Genomic DNA, 18,693 nt, shown 5'->3' with positions numbered 1-18,693 from the left:
TTCCCTTTGTCTTATCACTTATCACATGTCCTTAGGCCCAAATAGGCATCAGCAGGAGGGATCTCAGGATGATTTTAAGCACAGGGAGGGGGGGGGGAGGGGACTGACTGCCTTGACAGCCCTGGAGAGTTTCTCTTAGCACCTGAATTTGTGGTATTAAATAAATGAGCCTAATTTTGAGGATGATGCTCATACTACCTGCATGCTCCAAGAAGTTGCTGGTACCTAGGACCAGAGAAATGGGCTCCAATGAACCCCCAGGTGCATTTAGTTCATGAGATGCCTGAGTGCTGGGACAGCACCATGGTGATTTTAATATTTGATGCTAGAACTCAAGGCTTCTCCTGAACTGTGCAGGGTGGCAGGGTTGAGTTTCAGGTTAATTCCAAGGCACTCCATGACCAGGCTCTGTGTGGTGTCTGTAGGACTCCTGTCCCATGCTTGGTGGTGGCTCAGGTGGGTCTCTTCTCCTTTCTCTCTTCTCTCTTTTCTTCTCTTTTCTTCTCTTTTCTCTCTTCTCTTTTCTCTTCTCTGTTCTCTGTTCTCTGTTCTCTGTTCTCTCTTTTCTCTTCTCTTCTCTTCTCTTCTCTTTCTTCTCTTCTCTTCTCTTCTCTTCTCTTCTCTTCTCTTCTCTTCTCTTCTCTTCTTTCTCTTCTCTTCTCTTCTCCTCTCTTCTCTTCTCTTCTCCTCTCTTCTCTCTCTTCTCTTCTCTTCTCTTCTCTTCTCTTCTCTTCTCTTCTCTTCTCTTCTCTTCTCTTCTCTTCTCTTCTCTTCTCTTCTCTTCTCTTCTCTTCTCTTCTCTTCTCTTCTCTTCTCTTCTCCAGGGAGAGGTTTATTTTGGGATGAACTCAACTCTTTCCTATCCTGTTTTCTACCTCCTCTCTCCCTCTCCCATTTCTTCTCCCTCTTTTATTTCTTGCTTTTCCTTCAGGAGGCACTTTGGCTCTCCCATTTGAGCTCTTTCTTTTTTTTTTTTTTTTTTTCCTTTTTTTTTTTTTCCTTTTTCTTTCTTTTTTTTTATTCCCCTTCTGAGAAATGTTATTTCATTGTTGCTCTGAATTTGCCAGACACTGAGAGAAAGAGATGTGGAAGGGAGAGCCAGACAAAAGAGAGAAACATTCACACAGCTACAAAAAAAGGGAACAGAAGAGCCCTGGCTCTGTTTGAGCAGGTGGCAGAGGACACAGACAATAGGGGAGGAGTGCTGTAGATATGTCTCCATCATGATTATTTCCTTTCCTGCCAAAATTTGTATATTCAGTCTGGAGCCCCTGTGATACAATGAGCCTCTGCTCCAAGGGTCACCTGGCTTTAGAAACAGCCCCATGAGCTTGTTTGCAAATTGAATCAACCCCCTTTGACAGAGCTTTTCACTCAGCAGAGTTGCTGGAAGAGATGCTGAATGTAGCACCTGCATTGCAGGCTTGGAGAAGGTCCAAAGGAGGGTGGGAGGATGTGTTGTTGCTGGTGGGTCCCTGAAGGGACGCTATCCTGCCAGCAGATCTTTCTCTTACTGATGCATGCTAGACTCAGCAATCATTCTTATAGAATCCTAGAATCCTAGAATTGGTTGGGTTGGAAGGGACCTCAGAGATCATCAAGTCCAACCCTTGATCCACTCCCACTGCAGTTCCCAGCCCATGGCACTGAGTGCCACATCCAGGCTCTTTGGAAATATCTCCAGGGATGGAGAATCCACCCCTTCCCTGGGCAGCCCATTCCAATGCCTGATCACCCTCTCCAGAAAGAAATTCTTTCTAATGTCCAACCTAAACCTCCCCTGGCACAACTTGAGACCTCTTGTGCCCTCTTGTCTTGCTGAGAGTTGCCTGGGAAAAGAGCCCAACCCCCCCCTGGCTCCAACCTCCTTTCAGGGAGTTGGAGAGAGTGATGAGGTCTCCCCTGAGCCTCCTCTTCTCCAGCCTCAACACCCCCAGCTCCCTCAGCCTCTCCTCATAGGATCTGTGCTGGATCCCTTCACCAGCCCAGTTGCCTCCTTTGGACCTGCTCCAGCACCTCAATCTCCTTCCTGAGCTGAGGGGCCCAGAACTGGACACAGGACTCAAGCTGTGGCCTCCCCAGGGCTGAGCACAGGGGCAGAATCCCTTCCCTGGACCTGCTGGCCACGCTGTTCCTGAGCCAGCCCAGGATGCCATTGGCCTTCTTGGCTACCTGGGCACACTGCTGGCTCATGTTCAGCTTCCTGACAATCCAGAATCTTGGCTTGTTTTGCCCCATAACCCTGAAGATCTACCTCTTCCCATCAAACACCAGGCACCCTGAGCTCAAATACATGCCTTGCAGAATAACTTTAGCAAAATGCAGGAGTTTTTTCTGCTTTCACACAGGATAGGATCAGAAATAAGCTTCAACTCCTGCATTTAACTGCCTGCTCCCTCAGGATTGATACCAGGGTAGCTGAGACCAGAACCATCAAACCTTTTTCTAAGTGGCTCCAGCTTCAGTTAAGAGATGTTTTAAGGACACCCAGGTGGGACCAACCTTATCTGACTGTCTGTCAGTAATGTTATATCCAGCACTGATGGTACCTAGGTGCTCAGTCCAGTCAATAGCCAGCTCCATCTCTCCCCCTTTCTTTCCTGGAGATATTTCATTTGATAACAGCAATAAGTCACTGCAGGCAGCACGCTTTGGGACAATTATTGTTCTTGTCAAGTGGTTTGAGACTTTCAGCTCTGGGCTTTGTCCTCTATCACACCACCCAAGGCAAGCAATTATCACTCCAAGAGACCCTGCTTGCCATTCCTTATTGCACTTACGATAGCTCAGCCTGGGCACAGAGTGATGGGAGGAAATGAAAAGAAGAAGAGCCAAGGAGGCATATAAATAAGTAAGTAAAAACATCAGCAGCTATGGCTGAAATTGCTCCATCTATTAGGGCAGAGAGCCATCTCCCCAGTGGGAAAGCAGTGGGATCCCCAGAACTTGTAATCAGCCCAATATTAGCAGGTTTGGGCACAAAAAATAGGGGGGTGGGTGAGAGATGGCCCCTCCTGGTCATTCCTTGATCATTGCCATGATTTGTTCCAATGCCCAATCCCACATTCCTGCTTGGTGGGATCTTGCATGTCCAGACAGCACACATTGGTTTCCAGCAGTGAAAATCCCTGCTGATATTTTGCCTCAAGTTCTTCCCAGGTCTGTGTGCTGGGAAGGTACAAGGTGGTACAGCTGAAAGTGCTGTGGAACTTTGGGAAAGGAGAAAAAAAATCCCTTGCATTTGTCAAATCATTGCCCAAAAGATCTCTGAGGCATTTGGCTCCTGTGTGGTTCACACAGTGGAGGGAGTGATCAAACAAACAAACAAACAAAAACCACCCAAAAACCCCAAAACAACCAAGAAGCCCATAGAGCTGGCAAAAAGTGAGAAGCTATTCCCAGAGATCACAGAATCACAGAATGGTTCGGGTTGGAAGGGACCTTGAAGATCATCAAGATCCAACACCCCTACATGGACAGAGACACCTCCCACCAGCCCAGGTTGCACAAGGCTTCACCCAACGTGGCCTTAAACACTTCCAGGGATCATCAACAGCCTCCCTAGGCAACCCATTCCAGTGTCCTACTACCCTCACTGTGAAAAATTTTTTTCCTAATATCTAGCCCAAATCTCCTTTCTTCCAGTTTAAAAGGAAAACAAGCCCAGAGTTGGGAGATATACACACAGCTTAATTATTGTGATGCATTATTATTATTATTATTTAGAGAAACCCCAGTCATGGTGTGGGTTCTGTTGTTCTGGGTGATATCTAGATCTAAAAATTCAGTCCCAGCTGTGGGAAGCAGAGGCTGAAGGGATGAGGTGACTGTGAGTGAGTTCATGGCTGTAAAACTGATGCAAGGAGGGATGAAGTCATCTGTGCAGCATCACACAGGGAGTTGGTGGCAGAGGCAGATACAAAATCAATGCCTAGGTCCAAATTCCATTCCCAAGAGCTGGTTTTTATCCTGTCAGGAAAAACAGAGTAGCACTAAAATACTGCTAAAATGCTGCTTGTCTGCAGATGTTCCCCTGTTATTGGACATGCTTGAGGTACAAGGCAAAGCATCATGTAACTGTTTCTTGGTTTATTACCTGCCTTGGCCCAGGGCAGTGGTGGAGTCACCACCCCTGGAGGTAATCAAGAGCTGTACAGACACAATCCTTAGGGATATGGCTTAGTTAAGGTCTTGCCAGTGTGAGGCTATGATTGTACTCAATGATCTTGAAGATCTTTTCCAACCAAGGTGATTCTGTGATACAGCATCCCAGCAGGATGCAGCAAGAGGTCGAGCATGGCTATGGATTTGCTCAATGGCTCAGTGGGCTGTGAAGAGGATTTTTTTAAACTCTTTTTTAACTTTTAAGGGTACCCACAGAAAAAGATGCCCAGAGGAGCCAGGAATTTGGAAGATTTCTGAAATGCAAAGTATTCCACATAGGCAGAAGTTGAGGAGTTGAGTTGAGAAGTTGAGTTGCAGAAGTGAGGGTTGGGATTTTGCAGCCCCTCTTGGCCTGAGGATGCTCAGCTTCCAGTGGACAAACAGGCAATGTGTTCACAGTAGCTTGGGGACAATATGTTCAACCATGTGGCAAAATGGCCAAGTGAAGTGGTGAGCTCAGCCCTTGGGGCAGAAGTATTTGATACTAGGAAAGAGTTTAAGACACAAAGAGCTGGTACCTGGGAGTTCATAAGACACTGTATGGTTCCCATGAATTAAAACAGCTTTTTGGCATTACCTGATGAGAGCCAGTCTGCCTTTCTGGTTCTGTCAGAACCTCTCTTTCTCATTTTGGGCCTCTAAATTACCTCTAATTTTCTGCTTGGCTTTGATTTGCATGATGCCAATCCAGATTTTGCAGCCTGAGGGCTCAGATTTAGATCTCCTCAGCAGTTTTGCCTGTGTTGGAGAAAGTTGTGCCAGGCCATGTATACATCCAAGCCTTAATGGTATGAGTGCTCTTAGCAGGAGTATCCTGGAAGCTCTACTCTTAGTCCTGGAGATCAATACACCAGCCTCTTTTATTTTTTTTTTTTTTTCCTTCTTTGAAACATGTTTCCATCTTATTGTTACAGCCGAGCGAATCCGTTTCAAAGACTCCCATGGAGTTCAGTGGGCTTTGAACAGGGGTCATGATGAGTTAGCAGCTCCTGTGGTCTGAAGGGGATGAAACATTTGCTCACTGGTGCTTTGCAAATCACTCCCTTTCACTGCAGTGCAACCCAGGAGCTGGCTGAGAGGGACCCAGGCACACCGAGCATCCTCTTCCCAGCCCCCAGCTGCCTTTAGCCTTGAAGCTCTTCCATGAGGATCCTCTTGTGGCATTTATTCCCAGTTCTGGATCAAATCTGCTGAGTTCACAGCCTAATATGTGTGTTTGCCCCTGGTGCTGCAGATGGATAAGATCTAAAATCCCAGCTGGGCTCCTGCTCCTGGCATTGGAATTCTCAGTGGGCTGAAAGGCTCCTGGGGGCTTCCAGCTGCCTGTCCCTTGACAGCCCTGTCTGGGCTCTGCTCACAGCTGAATCCCAACACACACACGAGGCCCTGCTGAGGCAGAAAGCTGCATTTTCTCAGGCACCTACAAACTTCTGGCTGAAGGGTGGCTGGGTGGTTTTGTATGTGGGCTCTGTCCCCTTCCCAATCAACATCTGCAAAGTGATGTGCAAAGCAAAGCTCCCCAGTGGCAGAGGATTAACTATCCTCTACTTTTCAAGCCTTCTCCTTCCCACTCCTGCCTCCCCATCCTTCCTCCTAGCTCCAAAAAGCTCTGAAAAGCCAGTGCTGTGAGTCCAAGAGGCTCAGCATCATCTTGCATCTTGCTGGCAGGGACACTGAGCAGTGTCATAAAAATGCCAACAGTCAATGAGACTGGTGGGTACAGCCCTATTGCAAAGGTCTCTGCAAACCTACTGCTGCTCTCTAATTCCATGGTAACCACAAAGATTATACCCATAAAAGCCCTGCAACTAGATCCTAATCTCAGGGTCTTGCAGATTAGTCGTAAATTGTGGTTTGTTTGTCCAAAAAGAAACTGCTGTGCAACTAGGACTCACTCTGCTGTAATGGACAGAAATCACCTTCTAGGATGTACCCTGCAATTATTCAGCAGTTAATGGATACAGAAAAACCTAAGTCCAAAGGCTCAGAGCTTTGGCATCTCTGTCATGTGCCAAAAATACATTGAGACTTGAGGTGATAGGGAACTCTTTAGTGGTCTGTAAGACATACCCAGCCAAACCAGACAGCTTGTTGTAGTGGGGAAAACACCTGTATTTCTTCCCTTCCCTTCCCTTCCCTTCCCTTCCCTTCCCTTCCCTTCCCTTCCCTTCCCTTCCCTTCCCTTCCCTTCCCTTCCCTTCCCTTCCCTTCCCTTCCCTTCCCTTCCCTTCCCTTCCCTTCCCTTCCCTTCCCTTCCCTTCCCTTCCCTTCCCTTCCCTTCCCTTCCCTTCCCTTCCCTTCCCTTCCCTTCCCTTCCCTTCCCTTCCCTTCCCTTCCCTTCCCTTCCCTTCCCTTCCCTTCCCTTCCCTTCCCTTCCCTTCCCTTCCCTTCCCTTCCCTTCCCTTCCCTTCCCTTCCCTTCCCTTCCCTTCCCTTCCCTTCCCTTCCCTTCCCTTCCCTTCCCTTCCCTTCCCTTCCCTTCCCTTCCCTTCCCTTCCCTTCCCTTTCCTTTCCTTTCCTTTCCTTTCCTTTCCTTTCCTTTCCTTTCCTTTCCTTTTCTCTTTCCTTTTCTCTTTCCTTTTTTCTTTTCTTTTTCCTCTATTCTCCTCTCCTCAGTTTTCCCCTTTCTCCTTCCCCTCTCTCTTTCCCTTATCTGTAGCAGACATGAAATCTCTCATCCTTCCTTTCCCTGTTCCCATTCCACCATCCAAGCATCCATCTCCTCTCCAAGGATGTTTTTCGCCTTCTCCTGTGTTGCATGGAAGCTTTTGCTGGAGGTGAGAAGTGGGACCTGAGAGGCAACTGGGTGAACTTGGTGTAAACTGGCCCATGATAAACCAAAATTTAGCTGAAAAAATACAAAAATACACCCAAAATTATGTGTCAGAGAGCTCTCTGAGTTGAGAAGACCTGTAGAGATCAACTTCCATTTCCTTCCTCAAGGCTGGATGTCTGACAAGTGTTTGTTTAAGTCTGTCCAACTGTCTCAGAAGATTTGTGGCTTTCTTAGCATATATTTGATGGACACCTAATACTCCCTACTCCAAGCTGAAGCCTTTCTTGTTCTGAGAAGGGGAAAAAATTGCCTCCTGGGGCTTATATATGTAACCATTTTATCTGGTACCTCCCCCCATGAGATTTGCTTGGGGTTTTGGCAGCTGTGTGGCATTGGCCAAGAAGGCCAATGGCATCCTGGGCTGGCTCAGGAACAGCGTGGCCAGCAGGTCCAAGGAAGGGATTCTGCCCCTGTGCTCAGCTCTGGGAGGCCACAGCTTGAGTCCTGTGTCCAGTTCTGGGCCCCTCAGCTCAGGAAGGAGATTGAGGTGCTGGAGCAGGTCCAAAGGAGGCAACTGGGCTGGGGAAGGGATCCAGCACAGATCCTCTGAGGAGAGGCTGAGGGAGCTGGGGGTGTTGAGGCTGGAGAAGAGGAGGCTCAGGGGAGACCTCATCACTCTCTCCAACTCCCTGAAAGGAGGTTGGAGCCAGGGGGGGGTTGGGCTCTTTTCCCAGGCAACTCTCAGCAAGACAAGAGGGCACAAGAGGTCTCAAGTTGTGCCAGGGGAGGTTTAGGTTGGATATTAGAAAGAATTTCTTTCTGGAGAGGGTGATCAGCCATTGGAATGGGCTGCCCAGGGAAGGGGTGGATTCTCCATCCCTTGGAGATATTTCAAAAGAGCCTGGATGTGGCACTCAGTGCCATGGGCTGGGAACTGCAGTGGGAGTGGATCAAGGGTTGGACTTGATGAGCTCTGAGGTCCCTTCCAACCCAGACAATTCTAGGATTCTAGGATTCTATGATTGCTGATTCACCATCTCTGATCTTCTGCGGTCCCCAGACCCTTTTCTGTAGCACTGAGCAGTCCCTCCTATTTTTATTTTTTGCATCAATCCCTCCTCCTGAAGAAGACTCAGTGTTTGTTGGTATTGAATTTCACTTTGTTGATTCTGGCCCACTCCTACTATTTCTCAAGTTTGTTTTGAATTCTTAACACTGCTTTTGGATGTTCTTGAACCCTCTCCCAGAGCAGTGTAATTCACAAAATCTATAGCCTATCAGCCAAGTCAGTAGTGAAAACACTGAACAATGCAGACCCAGGACAATATTGTATTTGAAACATCCTCCCAGCCTGATCCTGACTTATTTATCTTCTTCTTTTAGATCATATTTCCCTAGTTTGTTTATGGGAATCTCCTGTAGGACAGTAGCAAATCCTCGACTGAAATCAAGATAAATCACATCTGCTGTCTCCTCTCTATCCACAAAGGCATTAAGCCTGTCAAAAACAGAAATTAGATTGGGTTGACACAATTTGTTCTTGACAAATGTATGCTGGCTGATTTTTATCACCTTATCATCTCGCAGGTGCTTATAAATTGATTGTTTAATAATTTGATGTACTTTCTGGGAAACCAAGTTAAGCTGACAGGCCTATAATTACACAGGACCTCCATTTCCCCCCTTTTTAAGATATTTCCGTGACGTGCTCCTTCCCTGCTTTCTGAGACTTCACTCAGCTTCCAAGAGTTCTTCAAAATATCAGCAGTGGGGATAACTTTACATAAAAACTCAGCATTTATGGAGTACACACCATGGACTGGTCTTGGATGGAGACCCACAGTGCATGTTGTACACCTTGGAGGTGCACCCAGCAGTTGGGAAAATGTTCTTCAGAGCTGTGCTCAACATCTGGAAGGTAGATTTCCAAGATAAGCCCCATCACATGAAAAGATGCTTAAATCATGGCCTATTCACCTAATGGCCAAGTAGACAACTAAAAGGGGCACATCTTGCTCCATTGAGAATCCCAACACTGAGCTCATACCATGGGTTTCTGGTGAGTAGGGATGTGACGTCTCTGCTTGGCTTGATCACAACTTTTGGCATCACTTTTTGGCTCAACCCATCCCTTCCCTGTTTCTGGCCACCACCTAAGTCTGGTTTTGTGTTTTGTTTTGTGCTTTTTTCCCCACTTCTAGTATTCATACGAAGGGATGGAGATTAACAGCCTGCCAGTGGAGCTGACAGTCGTGTGGAACGGGAATTTCAACATTGACAACCCAGCCCAGAACAAAGGTAAAGAGTTATTTCAACTTGTCCTTGGAAGTGGTAACCTTAGCAACAGGCCACATCTCTCCCTCCACTTAACAAAGCTGCCACCATCTCCCTGTGCTGTCTGGTGAATACTTCTTCTCTGCACTCTGCAAATTACCAATTTTTTTTTTTTTTTTTTTTTTTTGTGTGTGTGTCCTTTCTGTTCCCCCAACCCCACTTCTCTCTTTGCACCTGAGAAATCAGACTCTCCCTCCCACTTGTGTTTCTCTCTTCTTTCATCATCTTTGCCTCCCTCTTCTCCCCACATTTTTTATTTTTGTGGCTTGTTTTTTTTGCACTCTCCTTCTCCAGCTGTTCTCCCCCTCTTTATTTCTCCTGCAGTGATGCTCTTCAAGTTCACATGGCAGGAGATCAGGCACTCAGCTCAGAGGAGATGTAGTCGTGAAGAGGGGAAGGGAGAGGGGGAGGAGAAAGGCTGCAGCTCACCATGGGAAAAGCCTGAACAGAATAAAATGATAATAGCAAAGGACAGAAAAACACCCCCTGCCCAGAGCCTTCCTCTGTTTAACTGCCCCAGGATTAATGTGCCCCTCATAGAGGAATATTGCACGTTCAGCCATGACCTTGGGGCAGGCATTTTTGATGGGGATGGATGGTCCATGGACATCTTCTGTTTTCTTGTCCATCAACCTCAGCCACTCTAAAGGCTTTTCCTGGGGCAGCCTCTCAGCTGCTCTTCATTTACACCTCAGACCCAGTGAGTTTCTTCTTCTCACATCATAGAATCACTACATCACCTTGGTTGGAGATGATTTTTAAGATCATCAAGTCCAACCATTAAATCACCACCTCTCAAAAGGTTTACCCTGTCTTGCTTTACCTTCTTGGACATCTTCCACTCCATCTCCCCCCATCAGGTATTCCCATGCTCTTCCCAAACCATTCCACCCTCTGGATGAGGGGTTGTGGATGAGGATTCCACCAACACCACACGGAAGCTGGAGAGCAATAAAGAAGGGAACTCTTTTCACTATTCAGACTCCTTCTTCTCCTTCTCTTCCCTGTAGCCACCTCCATGATGTTTTTCTCTAATGGGTGTCTGCCCTCTCTCCTGCTCTCCAAGCTGTGCCAAAACTTTTCCAGAACAATTCTAATTTTCAGGGGTCCAAATGGTACCATGGACCATGGTAGCCTTGACCACTGTGGGTTGGAGTTCTAGGTTTGGACTCTTGCCCTTGTCCTCCTGAGTTTTCTGCTGCCATTAGAGCCTGAGTGTTCCTTATGCAACATGGTGACACCAAGAGTGTGAACCCTTCTTTTGGGGACCCTTTTGAGCTGTCCTGTGTGAGGTAGGAGTAAGATCAATCTTTTAATCAAGATTAAAATCCAGACTGTACTTTCAGTAATGAAATTAAATCAAGATTTTGCCTTCAGTAATGGAAACCAGAGCAGGGGGTGAACTCAAGAAACATCAACAGTGCCTGCTCTGTAGCTCAATCCCTTACAAGTTCTTGGGTTATTCAGTCCCAAAAGGTTGTAAGTAATTACTGGGGACAATTTGGGAAGTGGCTCTGGCCTGTAGCTATCCCAAATGAGTAGTTTGGATCATGTCTGGGCCAGGAGGAGAGCTTAGGTGCTTTCCCATGGATATACCACATGGAAGCATTCAACATGAACTCAAGGACACAAAGAGCATTAGTAGAATAAATGTAGTGGTTCCAAGCAAACACAAAGCCCTGGCAGGGTTTTGCAGAGTGCTGTGAAAAAAAAAAACTTCTCTGGAAATCTGAGAGGTCAAGATAGAGGCAGGATTAGAGCCAGTGCCTTTTTAAGTGCAGTTGTGCTGGGGAATGTCACCTCCAAGCCACCACTATTACAGTCAGCACCAGATGGGCTGGGCTGGTAGGCTGAAAACCTAAACTAAACCAAAATGCCTAAACTGAAGCTAAACTAAAATAAACTGAAAATGCCTTTGGAGATCCTCACTGACAGTCCTGCAAGCAGAGCAAGTCAGGAAATTTGAGGAAAACAAATAAAAAAATAAGGAAAGGGCTGCATCCCAGGAGTTCCTCAGCTCGTTCTGTTTGACAGCTGTTTTGCAAGATGTTCTTGCACCCATCCTGGAGAAATTAAAAGTTTCTGAGTGTTTCCTTGCATTGGTCAATATTTTCTGCCTTCTGAGGTGCAGGTATGAAGAGAAACCCAGAACTTTCCAACACAAATATCCAAAGCCTTTGAGCTTTGGGATTGTGTACAGTACTGTCCCCAGACAGGACCTGAGTCACCAAGTGATGCAACAAAACAGAAGCACAAAGGGAGAATCCCCCATCATATAAAGAAGTCCACCAATGTGACCACAAATACAGGAAAAAAAGAGGCAAATCTGAAAACTTCAGCTCTCCTGTCTTCATTTTCAAGGAGGAGACTTCTGCTATCATCCCATTGTGTCACTCAGACCATCTGTAAAAGAAGAACAAATAGCATGACCTTATTTTGTAGGAGGACTGCAAAATTTTTAGGCTCTTATTTGGAAAAAAAGAAAAAAAGCTCTGAGTGCTTCTAATCACTCAACAGCCCAAGACAGAGCTAAGCATTAATCACTGCTGTCTGTATTAGAGGAAGATCAACTTAGTACTTCAAAGTGTAAAGCAAACTGAATTTCTGGAGGAGAAGAAAGGAGAAAGGCTGATTGTGAACTCCTGGATTCAGCCTCTCATTGAACCTTTGTGGATTTACTCCCATCTGTTAGGATTTCTGTTAAGGAGGAAACCTGGGTGGCATCACTTTTGCACCCAGTTCTGGGTAATTTCCCACCAAACAAATTCCCAAGTTTAAGCTGTGGGTAGAACAGGTGAAAAGTCATTCTAGGATGAAAGCTGAGGCTGGGATTGGTTGTAAGTGGCTCAAATTCAAATAGAAAAAAAAAAAGAAAGAGGAACTGAGGCCAAGTCATTACCCAAGAATCTTTCCCTCCAAGCTCCTGCTTGTAGTCCTTCACCCTTCTGAGGGTATCATCTTTTCTTCTTCTCCAAAAAGAACTCCAAGGGGAATGACCTCTGACAAGTCCTGTTTACCTCAAGAAAGATGCAAACATTTTCACCCCATTATTTACTCCCCTGAAGAAGTCTCATCCTACCCCTGGGATGAGCAGTCCAGAACAGCTCCACACTCCTCCTCCTGCCCTCTGACATCCCACCATGATTTCCCCCTTCCATAATTTCTGCATTTCTTAGCTCCTCTCTGTTTTCCTGTCCCTGCAGTTCACCTCTACAAGTGTGGGGCCATGAGAGACAGCTGTGGACTCTGCTTGAAAGCTGACCCAGACTTTGAATGTGGCTGGTGTGAGGGACAGAACCAGTGCACACTGAAACAACACTGCCCAGCCCAGGACAGTCAGTGGTTGGAGTTGTCCAGCACCAAGGGCAAGTGCACCAACCCCAAGATCACTGATGTAAGTTATGGACCTGCATGAAATTGGGGTATTCCCACTTGGAGCTGTTCCTTGGTTTATTTTCCTGATTTATCTTTGTGTTGGTCAAGTCAGAGCTGAGCTCTGTTGGGTCAGGCAACCTTGGGGAGACCATGGTGGCCTTCAGAGGTAAGCACAGAATTTTGGGTGTCTACAACAGAGGGGTGAGCAGGGGGGCAGAGTTCCCACCGTGGTACAAACACAGGAACCCTGCCTGGAGCATGTCCTGCCCATGCAGGGCTGGCAGATGTGACCTGAACTCTTTGGAAGAAGCTGAAGGTGAGAAAATATGCTCTGGGACATCTCAAATGGATGCTGTGAGGGTAAGGAACTGAGCCCAACCTATCCTTGAAACCAGCCAGGTTGAGAAGGTGATGTTGAGTGATCCCAGAATGTTTTGGGATTTGCTGAGAGAAGGTCAAGGAAGAGGTGAGGTTGTAGTTCATGCTTCCCAACAGCATGACATGGACAAAGCCAATGTCCAAAACCAAACAAAACAACTCCAGTGACTCCAGCAAAGGTCTTCTCTTTGCCTGGCTGATGCTGCATGGACAAATAAGTCATTATAGAGCAAACAAAACCCTTTACAGTTGTCAGCTTTCCTCCTTTGAAGGCTCCAGGAAAAGACAAGACCAGGCATGGACAAAATGCAGCTTGGAACTGATTTATTAAGTGGTAAGGAGAGAATGAGTGCAAGGTTTGCAGGAAAGATCTGCAGCATGAAGGTTTCCTATTGGATGTGTTGATTTGGGCAAAGGAAGAGCCAAGGCAAAGGTACAAAAAGGAGATAAGAGAATAGAAAATTCATAGGGAGAGGGAACAGAGGAGAGAAATTAGGCCTCCAAAGTGATTTTGGGTAGCTTTGCCATAGTGATGGGCACCAATTTCAGGGTCACACAGCAGGCAGAAGTGAGACTTGAAAATGAGGGCTCCATCCTTATCAGCTCCCTCCTGCTTTAAGCATTTTTCAGCCATCACCCTTTAGTTCATGTGAGTGACTCCACCACCACAGTTCAGTTGTGATTTAACCTGAATAATTAGGTGGGTTCTTTTCCTAGAAAGCATGAAAGGCTTTTTCAGTTGTATTTGGTCAAGAATCAAAAGAGTGTGGGTGTTAAGGACAAGCCCTAAAGCAGTGTCCATTAAGGAAAGTTCTGTGAAAGCAAAGGCTGAGTAGAACCTGTTTTTCTCAGATGTCACAAAAAACAACCCATCTTGCTGTATTTCTATCTATCTCCCTGTCACTCATTAGTCCCCAGAGTACTCACTCAGTTGGACTGCTGAAGTGCCAGGCTCATTCTGTTGTTTCCAAGGTGAAGTTCTCCACTGCACTTTGATTTATCTGGGGTTGGTAATTCTGAGTCCACTTGAACCACCTGAAGCTTTGAAAACAAACCTCAGCATCACCAATCAGCAGCTACATCTGAAAGTTCAGTTTTCAGGCCTTGAGAGTTATTGGGAGCTGGGAGAAACCTCTTTTGAATCTTTTCAGGTTCTCAGAACAGGGGAAAAATTTAAAAATTTTGTACAGATCCATCAAATTTGGTATTGGGAAGCTGATGGATGAGCAGCTAAAGCAGAAGTCCAAAATGCAAGGACCTGGCCATGCAAGACTGAGATGTTCTGAAGCTTCCTCCCCATTTCTCTGCCATGCTTTGATCCCAATCCTGCATCTCTGGTGCCTTTATGAAATGCAAAACACTCCACCCTCCAATTCCAGAAGGGACTTATTCCTAATTCTACTGCCATTTCCTCCAACAGCTCTCAAAGCTCAGACAAATCACTGCAATATTCTCTCATGAAATATTCCAGCTGTCTGGTGCAATCACAAGCAGCTCTTGGAAAGTCTTTTTCTGAGCCATTAGCATGGAAGGAATCTCAAGTGACTGGATATAAATTGCAGCTAAATGGTAGGTCTGGAGAGGCTGGTTAGGAGCATGTTCTGGTGAGGGGCCAGAGCAGTATCTGGGCAGGAGGAGGAGACACAAAAAATGTTCTCACACTTGCACAGGCACAAATTTGCAAAGAGCTTCCCATAAACCCCTACTTCCTGGCTTGCTCCCACACTGATATTGTCACTTGGTGAAATTAAAGGACTTACAGACTCAAGGAGCCACAAAAACTTCTCCAGGAGTCACAAGTTGCAGCATCAGGCTGATTCTGTGATCAGGGGTTGTTCAGCCTGGAAAAGAGAAGGCTCCAGGGGGACCTTAGAGCTGCCCCCCAACCCCTGAAGGGAACCTCCAGGAAGGCTGCAGAGGGACTTTTAGAAGAGCGTCCAGTACTAGGAGAAGGGGAAATGGTTTGAAACTGCAGGAGAAGAGGTTCAGAGTGTATTTTTTCAAATTTACAGTCTTCTTGGTTACATAGGTTAGGTTTAAACAGGTAAGGGCTTCATCCAGGTCTGTTCTTTGGTCCTGAAGCCAGTGAGCATGAATACTCCTCATCCACAGCACCTGTGATCTTTCCTCCTTCTAAGGAAGTTCAGCTTCACTTCTCCTGCTTCTTGGATAAACTCCTTGGTCTTTGTCATCCCTTGAACCATGACCAGGGATTGCCTGGGGTAGTGTTTCCAGTTTGTCAGCATCTGGAGGTAGTGACAGGATAAAGGGAAGTGGTTTGAAACTGAAGAAGAAGAGGTTTAGACTGGAAGAAGTTCTTCAGGAGGAGGGTGCTGAGACTCTGGAACAGATTGCCCAGAGAAGTTGTGGCTGCCCCCTCCCTGGAGGTGTTCAAGGCCAGGTTGGATGAAGCTTGGAGCAACCTGGGCTGGACGAGAGGTGTCCCTGCCCATGGTGTCCCTGCCCATGGTGTCCCTGCCCAGAGGTGTTCCCACCCATGGCAGGGAGCTTGGAGGAGATGATTTCCAAGTTCCCTTCCATCCCAAACCAATCTATGATGATAAGAGCAGAGGGTGTGAATTGCAATGCAGCATCACAGCTCGGGGTCTTCAAGACAAAGCTGAAGCTTCCCTGAAGCTTTTGTTTCCCTGAAGCTTTTGTTTCCCTGCCTGCATTGTCCTATCCAATCCTGAGAGGTCTCCTTCCACATTTTTGCACCTATGGCAGAAGCAGGCTCCTTCTCCCTTGCTCTGAACACCTTGCTGGTAACACCTTCTTCCTAAAGACATCTCTGAGTGCCATGAGCTGGGCTTAAAAAAAAGCTCCCACATGCTACTGGGAGAATCCCCAACTTTCCTGTTTTAAGGCAATAAGTGAGATTTGAAGCTGGATTGTAGAAAATAATAAATGGCACAGGGAGAGATGTCCAGCTCTGGAATCCTCAATATAGGAAGGACATGGACCTGATGAAACAGTTCCAGAGGAGGGCTACTTAAATAATCAGGGGGCTTGAACACCTTTCTTATGAAGAGAGGCTGAGGGAGCTGGGGATGTTCAGCCTGGAGAAGGTTCCAGGGATTCCTAATAGTGACCTTCCAGTATCTGGAGGGGCTACAGGAAGGCTGGAGAGGGACTTTGTGCAAGGGCCTGGAGTGATAGGATGAGGGGCAATGGGTTTAAATTAGAGAAAAGTAGATTTAGATTGAATGTTAGGAACAACTACCCTGAGGGTGGTGGAAAAATGGAATTGGTTCCCTAGGGAGGTGGTTGAGGCCTCATCCCTGGAGATATTCAAGGTGAGGCTTGAGGAGGCTCTGAGCATCCTGAGCTGGTTGAGGGTGTCCCTGCTGACTGCAGGGGGTTGGACTGGGTGACCTTTAGAGGTCCCTTCCAACCCAAATTATTCTATGATTCTAAGTTCAGAAGTATTGGGCTTGCTTCATACCAGAAAATTTCCTGTTGGTGCTTTTTTGAGTCAGAGCAAGAATTAAAAATCTCCTGCTGTAGACAGAGCTGGAAGGAGGAGGATAATTTGCCCATTGAGTTTTTGGGTCTTCAGCAGTGAATCTTTTGTCTAGCAAGATTTTGCTTTTCATTACTACACATTCTTTGATTCAGGGTAATGACATTGGTTACATGAGAAAAAAAAAAACCCAAACAACCCTCTTTTGGCCTGCTATGAGATGTACTTGTCCATACTAGCAAGCTCTTTCAAGCACAGGTGAGCTCTAATTAATAGCTTACTAGACACCTACAGCACTAGAACAAGTAAAACCCATTTGATGGTGTTAAATACCACAAAATAGAATCAAAATATTCCACGGGGAACTCAGTTCTCTTATAAAGCATGTCCAATACAGAAGGCAATCAAAGAAAAGATGGGAATTTTAATTTAACTTCCTTTTTTTCATTTTGAGCTCACTTTAAGTTGTATTTGGTATGGTGATATATTCCAGCCTTCCATCATCATTCAGATAAAGTGTTTTATCAGGAGAGGATTACCTGACATCAGCAAAAGAAATATTTTCAAACAGAAAAGTGTGTTTGAATAGGTATTTATTACTGATTGAGAATAAAAATATTTTGGAATTGCCATTTTTGGGGAAAGAGCTCAGGTTTTCAATGTTGAAAAGTGAGACAAGCAGCATTAGTTTCTCCTAGAATAGAAATTTCATTTTCATTCTCATTTTTTATGATACTTTCCTCGTTTCCTGGCAGATAACCACAAATGCCTCTCCATTCATTTCTCCTTTTTCTCCATTTTCTCCTTATCTATCAATCTCATCACCACAGACCATCCAAAGGTCAAATCTCCAGCCAACCCCAATGATCATTTCACCTGTCAGATTTACGTTGTGCTATTTTATATTTAGAACTTGAGTATCTTGTTGGGTTTTGGAGTAGGAATAAATCTGCCACAGTTCTGATTTTCTTGGCCAAAAGGGTATTTGCCATGGGGTTTGGACATGAGACAAGGCCACTGCAGGGATCTTGTGCTGTAGAGACTGGGTTTGCTCTACACAACTCTAAAGATCCAAGAACTTGTCCATGATGATAGAACCATAGAATGGTCTGGGTTGGAAAGGACCCCAAAGATCATCCAGTTCCAACTCCTCTACCTTGTTCAGGGACACCTCCCACTAGGTCAGGTTGCTCCAAGACCCACCCAATTTGGCCTCCAACACTTTCAGGGCATATGCTACAAATTTGTCAACCTCTGTTGGTTCTTTTTATGGTCAGGGCAAAGACAGACTCATTCAGGAGACGTTCCATGACATCTAAAATTAAACATCCTAAAATATAACATCCCCTAATGAGATCTCCCTCCTTTTATTAGAGATGAACCTTCTTAAAATTGCCCTGTGGATAGAAATCAGTCTAACCTTGGTGCCAGAGTCAGCTACTCGTGCCAGTGCTTCAACTTTCCTTGCCAGTCCAACTGCTTTGCAAGGATTTAGCTGCCAGCCCTATATTCCTGGTTGGTAGAGCCATTGGCTGGAGGGTACAGAGCTCAAACAGGGAATTCCCCTTTTCTCACTCTGAAGAGAATCTTGCCAAAGCTGGCAGATGGCATCCATGGTATCCTGGTTGGGCACCAGGGAAAACCCTTTTAAAAGCAATGTTTGAAGCCCCTTTCAACCAGCCAGTTGTATGGCAAAGCATTTGGGCACCCTGAGTAACTGGAAGGGTGGAAGTGAGATGCTGAAGGGCCAGCCCAAGTATTTCTGTCTGGTTTTGATGCTGAGGAGACACCTCCCACTCTGATTCCCACACCTGGTTCTGAACAAGGGTTGATGGATGCAGTGCAGAATATTTTTTCTGCCTACACATCCCTTGGTGTGGGCCAGAAATGTTGCAGAGAGATGGAGAGGGTGAAGGTCTGCAAGGGAACATTTTCAGCTGAGTTTGTGATGCATGACCAATACCTACCCCTAGAGCTGTTAAAAAGCCATGTGCTTTGGGCTGGGAGTTTAGGATTTAAAGTGACACTGAAGCCATTTGTGTCCTTTGCTTTTTCTTTCCATTATGTCCCACTCCTGCCTTTCCAAGTCTCATATCTGTAAAATGTAGAGTTCAGCTGCACTACCTGAAACACCTTCTCCTACCCAGGAGACATCTCCTACTCATCTCTGGATGTTTTGCAAGGAGTCAAAAGAGAATAAAAGA

General features: G+C 46.0%; 1 protein-coding gene across 2 annotated transcripts in view; it reads left to right on the top strand.

Annotated features, from left to right (window-relative positions):
• Nucleotides 1–18,693, top strand: part of PLXNA4 (plexin A4) — a 504,022-nt gene that overhangs the window by 412,163 nt on the left and 73,166 nt on the right. For both annotated transcript variants that reach the window (XM_071734217.1, XM_071734218.1), the window contains exons 11-12: nt 9,141–9,237; nt 12,477–12,667. In XM_071734217.1, coding sequence (XP_071590318.1) covers nt 9,141–9,237; nt 12,477–12,667 — 288 coding nt within the window. The remainder of the gene's footprint in view (nt 1–9,140; nt 9,238–12,476; nt 12,668–18,693) is intronic.

The sequence above is a fragment of the Heliangelus exortis genome, chromosome 1 (assembly GCF_036169615.1).
Source record: "Heliangelus exortis chromosome 1, bHelExo1.hap1, whole genome shotgun sequence".
In the NCBI taxonomy this organism is placed as follows: Eukaryota; Metazoa; Chordata; class Aves; order Apodiformes; family Trochilidae; genus Heliangelus; species Heliangelus exortis.
Note: the sequence above shows the minus strand (reverse complement) of the source record. Positions and strands in the feature narration are given on the sequence as shown.